Source organism: Rhinatrema bivittatum, chromosome 8, assembly GCF_901001135.1.
Source record: "Rhinatrema bivittatum chromosome 8, aRhiBiv1.1, whole genome shotgun sequence".
Classification (NCBI taxonomy): Eukaryota; Metazoa; Chordata; class Amphibia; order Gymnophiona; family Rhinatrematidae; genus Rhinatrema; species Rhinatrema bivittatum.
The window spans coordinates 207,428,354-207,440,839 of record NC_042622.1 but is presented as its reverse complement, the minus strand read 5'-3'; the positions used below and the strand labels follow the sequence as shown (position 1 = coordinate 207,440,839).

At 47.3% G+C, this 12,486-nt stretch overlaps 1 protein-coding gene across 1 annotated transcript in view; it reads left to right on the top strand.

Moving 5' to 3' along the window:
- The window catches only part of TSPOAP1 (TSPO associated protein 1), a 1,024,985-nt gene that overhangs the window by 417,408 nt on the left and 595,091 nt on the right, over positions 1 to 12,486 (top strand). The window contains exon 12 of the mRNA XM_029613537.1: positions 6,340 to 6,390. Coding sequence (XP_029469397.1) covers positions 6,340 to 6,390 — 51 coding nt within the window. The remainder of the gene's footprint in view (positions 1 to 6,339; positions 6,391 to 12,486) is intronic.

The window sequence follows — 12,486 nt, the reverse complement described above, 5'->3', positions numbered from 1 at the left end:
GCAAGCCGCTCGGTCGTCCCTGGATTTGACCCTACACACTCTAATCTCTCTAGGATTTCTCGTCAATTACGAGAAATCCTATTTAGCCCCATCTCAAACCTTGTCTTTCATTGGGGCAGACTTGGACACCTTACAGGCAAAAGCCTTTCTACCTCAACAACGAGTGCAAACCCTCGTGTCTCTTGCTCACCAGTTGCAGTCTCAGTATACAGCAACGGCTCGGCAATTCCTTGTCCTTCTTGGACACATGGCGTCCTCAGTCCATCTCACTTCAATGGCCCGCCTGGCCATGAGAGTCGTGCATTGGACTCTGAGGTCACAAGGGATTCAAGCAACTCAGCCTCTGTCAACCATTGTCCACATCACCGCACTCCGTCTGTCCCTCGCCTGGTGGAAAGATCAGAACCATCTCCTCCAGGGACTGCCCTTTCATCTACCAGATCCTCAACTCATTCTCATCACCGATGCTTCCAACCTCGGCTGGGGAGCTCATGTGAACAATCTACAGACACAAGCATCTTGGTCTCCAGAGGAAGCCAAACACCAGATAAATTTCCTGGAGCTTCGAGCAATGCGATATGCTCTCAGAGCTTTTCAGGATTACCTATCAAATCACGTCATCCTAATTCAGACGGGCAATCAGGTGGCCATGTGGTACATCAACAAACAGGGAGGCACAGGTTCCTTCCTTCTGTATCAGGAAGCTGCGCAGATTTTGGCGGAAGCGCTCTCCCACTTGATGTACCTCAGGGCCACCTACTTGCCGGGAGTGCACAAAGTCTTGGCAGACAAACTGAGTCATGTCTTCCAACCGCACAAGTGGTCGCTCAATCCCTCGGTAGCAACCTCTCTCTTCCAGCAATGGGGTTATCCCCAAATAGACCTCTTTGCGTTCCCTCAGAACCACAAAGTAGACAATTACTGCTCCCTCATTCGAAGCGAGCGCATCTCAGCCCAGAGATGCATTCTCCCTCTCGTGGACAACCGGTCTGCTTTATGCATTCCCTCCACTTCCTCTTCTCGCGAAGACTCTCGTGAAGCTCCATCAGGACAAGGGAACCATGATCCTGATAGCACCTCACTGGGCACGCCAAGTGTGGTTTCCAATACTCCAGGATCTCTCCATCCGCAGGTACATTGCCTTGGGAAAGGATCCGCTTCTGATCACTCAGAACGACGGATGTCTACGCCATCCCAATCTTCAGGCCTTGTCCCTCACGGCATGGATGTTGAAAGGCTAATCCTTCAGTCACTTAACCTTTCAGATTCGGTTTCTCGTGTCCTGATTGCTTCGCGAAAGCCTTCCACAAGGAAATCTTACTCCTATAAATGGAAAAGGTACACATCATGGTGCACTTCGCAGTCCCTTGATCCCTTTTCCTGTCCAATCCCAAAGTTTTTGGACTATCTCTGGCATTTGTCTGAGTCAGGTTTAAAAACCTCTTCAATCAAGAATGCATGTCAGTGCGGTAGCCGCCTTCCATAAAGGTGTCGGGGATGTCCCTATATCGGTCCAACCCCTCGTAACATGTTTTCTTAAAGGTTTGCTCCATATCAAGCCACCTTTACGTCCTCCAGCCCCTTCTTGGGACCTTAATCTCGTTCTCGGTTGGCTCATGAAACTTCCGTTCGAGCCTCTTCACTCCTGTGACCTAAAATATCTCACATGGAAAGTGATTTTCCTTTTAGCTATCACTTCAGCTCGCAGGTTAGTGAGTTACAGGCCCTAGTTACCTATCCGCCTTAAACTAAACTCCTGCAGGACCGGGCGGTACTCCGCACTCACCCTAAGTTTTTGCCTAAGGTAGTTTCGGAGTTTCACATTAATCAATCCATCATACTACCCACCTTCTTTCCCAGGCCCCACTCCAATCCAGGGGAACAGGCTCTGCATACCCTTGACTGTAAACGGGCTCTAGCGTTCTACCTAGACCGTACAGTTGCCCACAGAAAGAGCACTCAGTTATTCGTCTCTTTCCATCCCAACAAATTAGGGCAACCTGTGGGTAAGCAGTCTCTCTCCTCCTGGTTGGCGGACTGCATATCTTTTTGCTATCAGCAAGCAGGCATTCCTTTCCAAGACCGTGTTAAAGCACGCTCTGTGAGGGCCATGGCGACTTCAGTAGCACACCTACAATCGGTGCTGCTTCCTGACATTTGCAGGGCTGCCATCTGGAGCTCACTCCACACTTTCGCAGCCCACTATTGCTTGGACAAAGCCGGAAGACAGGATTCCATCTTCGGCCAATCTGTCCTGCGAAACCTATTTCCAACGTGACGTACCAACACCCTTCCGCCTGCCCGGTGGGGTTCAGGATGCCCTCTACCAAATTCCACCCCAGTTGTTGTGCCTGTTGCGTGCCATTGGGTACATTTGGTGCATATTCAGCCATCCTCAGCTTGGTACTCACCCATATGTGAGGACTACCATCCTGCTTGTCCTGTGAGAAAGCAAATGTTGCTTACCTGTAACAGGTGTTCTCACAGGACAGCAGGATGTTAGTCCTCACGAAACCCGCCCGCCGCCCCACAGTGTTGGGTTCGTAACGTCTTGTTTTTATTTTTCGGCACTGCCTGTAGCTATCAAATAAGACTGAAGGGGGACCCCTGCTGGCTGCAGGGTTAGTGCCATGCTGGGCATGCCCAGTAGAGGCCAGTCAAAGTTCTGGAAACTTTGACAGAAGTTTTCCGTGATTGGGCTCCATCCTGATGATGTCACCCATATGTGAGGACTAACATCCTGCTGTCCTGTGAGAACACCTGTTACAGGTAAGCAACATATGCTATATCCCCAGTGCCCGCGGACCATCACAGATCCACATGAGGTCTGTATTCTCTGCCTTGGGGTCCTTGCACGACATCCGTGGGGGTCGTCTATGTGACCAGATGACCCCCCCCCCCCCCAAAGGCTATTGGGCATGCTTCAAAAATATGGAAAAACATTTCGGGGCACCCAAGTCTGCTCCATCTACACCTGCTTCAGATCCCTAGACTCTGAGAGGTTACAGGGAGCCTCTCCTCACGGTTCCCCTCGCTATTCCTTTCACCAGTCCTTCGAAGGATCATGGGGATGGTGAGAGCCTTGATGATCTCACCACTCTCCCGAGGACACTGGGATCCTCTGCTTTCTCAGCACTGGGGAAAGACTGGTCCGAGCACTGAGGAGGAGATCACATAAGCATCAACACCGGTCACTGTTGATACACTGCCCCGGTTCTGGTGTGGCACTGGCGCCTGCTGGGCCACCACCAAAGTGATACTGGTAATCGGAGGGTTCCATCCACCGATGCCCTCTGAAGTCCTAGGCGTTCCCTACTGATATCTGTGCTGGGCACCATGTCTCCTCGGGGTTCTGAGGACGAGCCTCAAGGGGGTGTCAACCGGTGATGCCTTGTCCCCCTCCCTCAGTCTTGGCTACACCAGACTTTCAGGAGGAGTTGGACCACAGGGTGCAGTCCGTAGTGCTTAAGGCGCTTCAGAGCATTGAGCTGCCAGTGGCACCGGCCCTCATACCGGTGCCCGAGCCCCTGCCTTCAGTTTTAGCACCCTTACTGGAGTGTCTGGATGTTCTTTTAGGTGCCCTACCAATGCAGCCGGTGCTTGAGAGACCTTTGATTCCTCAGCAGCCACTGATGCCCTCCACCAGAGCGATCCTGGTCCTCGGGTCCTCCGATGAGGAAGAGATAATGCTGTGGTTCTGAGACCACGATTCCCCGAGCCCCTGCCGGGCCCGTTCGGTCTTCCATGTCCAGTTCCCTCAATGCCAGGGGCACCATCAATTCCCCCGGTACCCTTGAGGCCTTCGAGGACCTCGGAGCCCAGGGCTGATACCTCTCATGGGCCTTGTCCGTGGCACGTTGACCCTAGTGAAGAGAAAGGGACTTACGACCCTTGGGGAGATGATTCTACGGAGTCATCCCGAGTATTCGGATGACCCTCTCTCGGAGCCCTCCCTGCGGAAGAGCGGTGTCAATCTCCCCCCCCCCCCCCCACCCCCAAGGATCTGTCCTTTGCGGGGTTTTTAAGGACCATGGCTGAAGCCATCTCCTTTCAGCTGCTCATGGAGGGGGATACACGAATCAAAATGCTGGAAGTACTCCAGTTTGTCGACGCCCCTAAGGAGTTTTCTGGCAGTTCCCATCCATGACATCTTCAAGGACCTCCTCCGGATGTGGGAGCATCCCATTTCATTCTACCCTGTCAACAGAGGCTGATGTGACCTATTTGGTGCAGCAGGCTGTAGGGTCCGCCCTGAAAAAGACCCGGCACTCCCATACCCATGCCTCCACCCCCCTGGGACGAGAGCACAGGGAGCTTAATGCCTTCGGCAGGAAGGTCTTCCAGGGCGCTATTCTGGTGGCCTGCATCACCACCTGTCTGCTGTACATGACCCAATATAACTGCAACCTCTGGAAATGAGTCCAAGACTTTGCAGAGGGTCTGCCTCAACAACAGCAGGAGGCACTTTCAGCCATTGTTCTACTGGGCCTAGATGCTGGCAAGCATTAAGTGCGGTCCATCCTGCAGCAGCCGGCAGGTATCCACCCGCCTCCTGCTCCGCCTGTTGGGTCACATGGCAGCCTCTGTCCATGTTACTCCCCCTCTCTCGCCTGTGCATGCGGAGGGCTCAATGGACCTTGTGGTCGCAATGGTGACAGGCCTCCCAGGACTTCAAGACTCCTGTCGCAGTCATGGATCCTCTGCGAGTGTTTCTGTCCTGGTGGGAAGACCTCTCCAACTTGGAGAAGAGTCTCCTCTTCCAGACTGCTCTGCCTCAGGTGGTCAATAACCACTGATGCCTCTCCTCAGGGCTGGGGAGCCCATGTGGACAGTATCCACACACAGGGTCTCAGGATCACCTGCGAAGCCTGCTGTCAAATAAACTTCCTGAAGCTGCGAGTGATCCGTTACATCTTGTGGGCGTTCAGGGACTAGTTGTCGCCAAGGAAGTCCTAATCCGAATGGACAACCAGGTAGCAATGTGGTATACAAGCAGGGCAGCACGGGTTCGTTCCTCCTCTGCTACGAGGCAGTGCAAGTGTGAACCTGGGCCCTGTCATAGGGGATATCTCTGCGACATACCTGCCAGGTCGCCTCAATATGCTGGCGGACTGCTTGAGTAAATCCTTTCAACCACACGAGTGTCCCTGAACCCGGAGATAGTGGCCGAGCTGTTTCGCTGATGAGGTACACCGGATATGGACCTCTTCGCCTCCCCGCACAACCACATGTGAGCAAGTTCTGCTCCCTGGTGTCAGGGGATCGACATCCAGCCTGCGATTCCTTCTCCCTCCACTGGGGGAGAGGCCTACTGTATGCGTACCCCCCTCTGCTGCTCTTCTTGGACACTGCTGAAGCTTCAGCAGGACAGGGGAAACATGATACTAGTAGCGCCTTCCTGGCCCCGACAGGTGTGGTTTCCGCTTCTGCTCTCCTAGGAGAACCCCTGTTATAGGTAAACAACTGCGCTTTCTATTACAATTGGGTCAGATCAGCTTCTTTAAAGTAAAGCTAAAACCCATTAGATTAGAGTTATGGCAGCTTCCTTGGCACATCTGTACACTGCCTCCAGAATATACTTGCATGACAGCTATTTACCCTGTATCCATGTTTTCACTGCTTTATTACTTCCTTGAAAATGCTTCACGTCAAGACAAGAGTATTGGTCAGGTAGTTCTTCAAAGCTTAATTCCTTAAGCTCTACCTTCCCATTTCGGACAATTATGGGTTGTAACATTCTACTAAAGTGCATAAGTAACAAAATATTCTAATACAACTGTCATCTTGAGTCCCCACCTGTGCAAATGAATTTATCTTCCTTATCCATGGAGATAACTAAGTTGCTTACCTGTAAAAGGTGTTCTTCTTAGCAGGATAAATCAGCCACCCAATCCCTACCATTTCCCTTAGCATTGAAGAATGCTTTGCTTTAAAGTCTGAGGGGACTCACGCAGTGGGTAGCATATGCAGTAAGGCTTGCACATGATCAGAAAAAAAAAGGTTTTCTGTCTTGGCACTCAGATGACAGCTACATGTGTTAGTTTTATCCTACTGTGAACATAGTAACATAGTAATGAAGGCAGATAAAGACCAAATGGCTCATCTTGTCTGCCCAGCAATTTGCTTATGGTAGTACCTTCCATGCAGGTAACCCCCACGTGCCCTGTATACAGAGAACACCTATAAGGTGAGCAACTTCACTTTCTCGGTCTTTCCAGTGAACAAAAAAGACAGACAACATTAAAACAAATGCAAGAAAAATGGATAAAAGTATTTAGTAATTTTCTTTTGCTACTGTGTAATAATTTGCAGACGTTACCATTCATTTCTTTATTTTAGGCTCAAGTGGAAGCAAAGAAGGAACATGAAGGAGCAGTACTGCTATTAGAGGTAATGCTAAAGGAAGCATATAAATGTCTTGGTTAAACCTACACTGTATTTTTCTGTTAAACATATGAGTGATGGTTGTTCCAATTTTCATAGTTACAAATTATTGGAATGTGATATCCATTGTGACCAAGTTCTCTGAAGGTAACAATTCTCATTTTCAGTAGAAGAACTTAACCCCTAAGATGGTGCTCAAAGTATGCTAGGTACATAGGTTCATGTTTCATTGTGTGTAGTGCTACTTGGTCTCTAGTACTGAAGAAACTTGTATATTAGATTCACTGACATTGTTTCAGTTCCTCTGTACAGATCAGTTTACTTAGGGAAAAGCCACTGCTATTAATTGCTTCAGTAGCATGGGATCTTCTTAGTGTTTGGATAATTGCCAGGTTCTTGTGGCCTGGTTTGGCCTCTGTTGGAAACAGGATGTTGGGCCTGATGGACCCTTGGTCTGACCCAGCATGGCAAATTCTTATGTTCTTAAATTTAATTTGAAATATTGTGTCCATTTCTGGAAGCTGCAGCTCCAAAGAGATACGCACACTTTATGAAAATGTACTTTATTTTTTCTGACTCTTCTAAAGAATTATATTGTAATTACTGCTTAAATATTCTTTAATCCAGGTGTACACACATTTTTTTGATAGAGACCCCAAGAGATTAATCTCCAAGTCTTTGCTTTCCCCTTTTCCCTTCCCTTCCCCTTAGAGTATGTATCCTCACTTCTCAAGCTTTGTCTTATGATGGACAGATCACCATTTCTTTCCTTATGGACTGCACCTCTTTTATTCAATCCTTTTCTCCCTTCCTTTCCATCTCACCTTTCTACATTTCTAGCACTCGCTTCTCTGTCTCTCATTTGTTCTTCTGATAACCTCCATGGGTAATGTGTGGGGTAACACAGGAGGTTGGGGGGTTGGGTCATGCATCCCCTCTTCTAGACTTACACTGAGTTAATAGTCTCTGCTTCCCTCTGAGAGACACAACTGCATCCTGCAGTAAGTTAATATTTTCCAGCTCGTTGCACATGTCTAACCATGCTATTCATTTCATAAACCAGCCTGGAGCTGGATCCAGGGCATGCAGCATACCATGTCTTTTCTAGCCTCTCTGGTAGGGGCATTGCTGTGGTGGGAAGAAAACTCGTAAGATTCACAATATCCATTGGCAAACATTTAAATTAGAAGGGGGGTGGGGGGTAGCAATTAGATGTGCATGGCTTCAGAATGTCACCCCCGATGAAGACATCTAATGTGAAGGACTCCCTAGAGACACTGTCACCTGGATTTGAAGAACACAGTCTGGGCTTCCTTCAGTGGTACCATTTAACCTGAGATCTCCACAGGACCAGTTACTAGGTTTCTCTGGATAGCTGGTAGCTATGAGTTGGAATGCAAAATAAAAGAAGAGGCTGAAGACTTGACATCAAATAAGAGCTATGAGAATATTATAGAAAACCCTGGTACACACACGATCTCAAAATTCTTAAAACTCAGCTTAGAGCTGCCGAAAGGTGTTGGCGCAAGCACCACTCCCCTGCAGCCAAGACCAACTATTACCAACGCATGCACGAATATAGAAACTCCATCCTCCATACTAAACGCGAATACTATGCCAGAAAAATACACGGTCTACAACATAACCCCAAGGCCCTTTTTTCTATGGTTGCAGACCGTACCACTCCCTCTCACACGCAACAACTAGCAACCTCCTCCAAGAACCGATGCAACGATTTAGCACACTTCTTCAGAGATAAAGTTGCATCCATCACGGCACACTTTTCCCACAATAACAACAATGTTCTTCTTCCTAGTATCAGCACCTGAGCTACTCTTTCCTCTTTTGACTCGTCTTCCTCCCTGGAAATTGAGAACATCCTAAAAAAGATGAAACCCTCCTCTCATCCCTCTGAGACCATCCCCTCTAAACTTCTACTATCTATACCCAAAGTTATCGCCAAGCCTCTATCCAACATATGCAACTGCTCCCTAGAGCAAGGCACAGTCCCTAACTTTCTCAAACAAGCAGTAGTAAAACCGCTACTCAAAAAACCCAATCTGGATCCTGCCACATTGTCTAACTACAGACCTGTTTCCAATCTACCCCTACTTGCCAAAATTCTTGAAAAACTAGTGAACTCTCGCCTTTCTCTCCACCTTGAACAACATAACATTCTCCCATCAACCCAACATGGTTTCAGGAAGCATTTAAGTACCGAAACCCTGCTACTCTCTCTTTCCGACACTCTTATCAGAGGAACAGACTTAGGATCCTCTTATCTGATTGCCATGCTAGACATTTCTGCTGCGTTTGACACTGTCAATCACTCTATCCTCCTCAACATCCTCAGAAATATTGGGATCTCTGGTAACGCACTCTCCTGGATACAATCCTATCTCCAAAATCGCTTTTTCACTGTCCTAACTGATAACAATGAATCTGAACCTATCAGTCTCCCTCAAGGTGTTCCCCAGGGCTCCTCCCTCTCCTCTACCCTATTTAATATCTACATGCTTCCCCTACACTCTTCTTACAAACCTTCACATCAAGCATTTCATCTATGCAGACGATGTGCAGATTCTCTTCCCCTTTTCTGACTCCCTCCAAACTGCCCTACAAAAATGGGAATCCTGCCATTAACCAACTCCTCACAGACATGCACTTGGCCCTAAATCCCAACAAAACTGAACTACTAATCATCTCTAATAAGCAGCCCCTCCCAGCTATTCCACCCTCATACGCATCTACATCTTTCTCCGCACACACTCGCAACCTAGGTGTCCTTATTGATAACTATCTCACTTTTAAACCATTTATTAACTCTATCATAAAGGATTGCTACTTTAAGCTACAAACGATAAAAAAAACTCAGACCATTACTTCACTTTTCTGACGTTCGCACAGTTCTTCAGTCTATTATCCTGTCTAAAATAGACTACTGTAACGCCCTCCTCCTTGGCATCCCTTCAACACATACCAAACCATTACAACTTTTACAAAACGCCGCAGCACGCATACTGATAAACTCTAAAAAAAAGAGACCACATTACCCCCATACTTATCGAGCTCCATTGGCTCCCAATACCCTCTCGAATACTTTACAAAGCGCTCTCCCTCATACATAAAAGTCTGTTAAATACTAACCTCAACTGGATCAACACCCCCCCTCCTCCCTCGTACTTCTAATAGACCTACTCGCCCAGCCCTACAAGGAACCCTCTGTAATCATTCAATCAAATCTATCAAACTCTCATCAACCATGAGCAGAGCTTTTTCCCTAGTTGGCCCCACTATATGGAACTCCTTGCCACCTGAATTACGCATTGAGACCTCTACTCCCAAATTAAAAAAAAAAACTTAAAACGTGGCTGTTCCAACAAGCTTACCCCCTTTCACCCCCTCCCACGCATAAAAATCCCCAACAGCAAGCGAGTAACAATTCAAGTAGCTGACCTGTTACCCCTCCGTCGAATATGATTAAGAATGCTGTAAAAATAATGTACATTGTAGTTATTTTATTATAGTTTTTCTATTTATTTATTTTTACTTAGTTATTTCTGCCAATCAGTTTATCAATAGTTACTGTTACTATAATTGCATATGATACTCCTTATTTAGTTACCTTGTCATTAGTTAACTTTCTTCGACTGTTACTTGTAAGGGCCCTGCCCAAAAGTTTTTTGTTTGATGTAAACCGATACGATGTGCGAACAGCTATCGGTATAGAAGAGACTTTAAATAAATAAATAAATAAAATTCTGGTTGTAGCACAGCTTTTCTCAATTGTTGTGAAGTCTTTTGTCTCTCACTCTTTCGTAAGGCTTTGCACCTAATTCTGAACTGTTTTGGACTTTAAACATAGCTGCTCTGGACTTTACACAAATGAAAAAATGTGGCAGTCCTGGGCTTTAAATATAAGGCTTAATTCTGACTCACACAAAATCCTTCCAGTTCTGTTGGCTTTTAGGCAGGAACAATCATAGCAGTCTTTGGCTTTTAAACTTAGAGAATTAAAGCAATACTTCTATCTCTCCAAATTGCAGGGGCTCCTCACTCTCCATAGGTTTTTCCTTAAGAGTTCCTTCCAACTCAGTCCATCCTGGGAAGACTCTTCTGGCCCAGTAGGGAGCAAATCATTTCCTCCTGCTCCAAGCCCTCTATCTGTCTCACGATTGCCTGTGGGTAGTTGGAGTGTCTGCACTCCCTACACTCAGATGCTCCTCCCCCAGAGTTCCCTTGAATATTCCACCTTGGCTCACAACTAGGAATCTGAGGTCAGTCAAACCAACTCTTTGCATTGCTCTTTATTTAATATGATCCTGATTATCTGGTAGATGGCTGGCTCTGGGATAAGGGTATTACATTATCATATGAACCAAATTTCTGCCTTGACATGTTCCACAATGTTTTTCTTAACATTCAGACAGGTTAATCCACACCAGTGGATTATACACCTCTACCAGCAGATGGAGACGGAACAAATCTGTAGTCATGGTATATATACCCCTGCACTGACAGCCCGCCAGTATTCTCCATCCCTAGCAGATGGTGGATGTACATCTCCCTACTGGGGTTTGCTTAAAAAAAAAGTTTAGAAGGAGAAAAGGAAGAAATTTGCCATGGTCTCTCCCTCAGTCAAGTTTTCCTGAGGTGATATCTGCAAATCCCTCCCTCAGAAGAGTGCCTTGGTCTGGTAGCTGGCTTTCTGGCATGGACTTAGTTATAGAGAGACACACAGCTGAGAGGCTAATGGGTGCTGGAAGCCAAGCATGGAAGTGAAGGACTTTGCTCTTCCCTCCGCAGCTGGAAACCGACTTTGTACTCGGCCCGGATGGACTGAGCTCAGATAAAGAGTATGGGGGGAAAAAAAAGGAGGGGGGAATTAATTTTAGGGATTTGTTCGGTACGCGCTCATTCAATACTGACCCAAAAATATCTGTGAAACAAAATCTTTATTATAACAAGAAAGGCAAGTAATGCTGTTTCTTGGGAGCAGCAGACTTCACTCGCAAAGGGGGGAAGTCCCAAATCTACTCAGTTCTATCTCCACGTAGCCTTTACTTATATGTAACATATCTCTACAGTTTCTTTGTTTTGCACTTGTCACGCCTTGGCTGGTTTCGACATCTCTCCAATCACAGGCTGCCAGTTTTCAACTCAGGTTTCTGTATACGTGCAACTTTCCTCTATTCAGCTCAGGTTAATGTGTATAGGGCAGCTCTCCTGGTTCCAGCTTGTATCATTCTTTATCACGATCAGCGTGCAGAGTCCAACAATTCAGTGTCTTTCAGGTTTGCAGCATATACAGTTATATACAGATTCCATCCCCCTTCTGGTCTTCAAGCTCAGTGCACTAATCTGACATCCGTTCCTGTCTTGGAGTAATGGCAGCTTGGTCAGTTGAGTGGTCTTTTCGACTAGGCCCCGCTCTCAGACTTTGTTTAGATGCCGCATGGTAGGCCGTGGTGGCATTCACACGCTTTTCTGCACAAAAGGCTGCCGCAAAAGTTTGTGAAGCTTCGCGCTTGCACGCCCGGTTGTTCACTTGGGTGTGCCCTCAGGTGGGTGCCTATCTGAACCGCGTAATGGGTGCCTATGTTTTGGGAGGCTGTGGTGTATGCTTATGTTTATTGTACAGAGTGTAGCTTGGCGCACAGTTATCAGACACTTTTGGGAGCAGGTGTTTATCCATGGTGTGTAGCAAAGAAGCTTAAGTGCCTTACCCTTTGTGCTGCTTGCCATATTCGGACATCACAGCTTGGTGTCCCCTCTAATTTGTGTCTGTGCTGCTTGGAGGCTTAGGGAGAGTTGTCTCAGATTGATTTTGCTAAGCCTGGTCCTTCCTAGCATGATGTGGGAATGGGACAGGAGGGGGGAACTGGTTTGTCAGCGGGGGAAGGTAGCTCAGTGAGAGAAGTACAGACACCCCCTGGTTTTGGTATGCATCCTTCTGCCTTTCCTTGGGTGGAATTTTTTCAAGAGTTGCAGTCCTTTCTTCAGGTGCAGTTTGCGGTCCCAACCAAACATAACAGTTCAGGATTGCAAGCTGCGGATTCCCACATGCTTAGGGCCACTGGTAAGTGTCTGAGTATGTCTAGA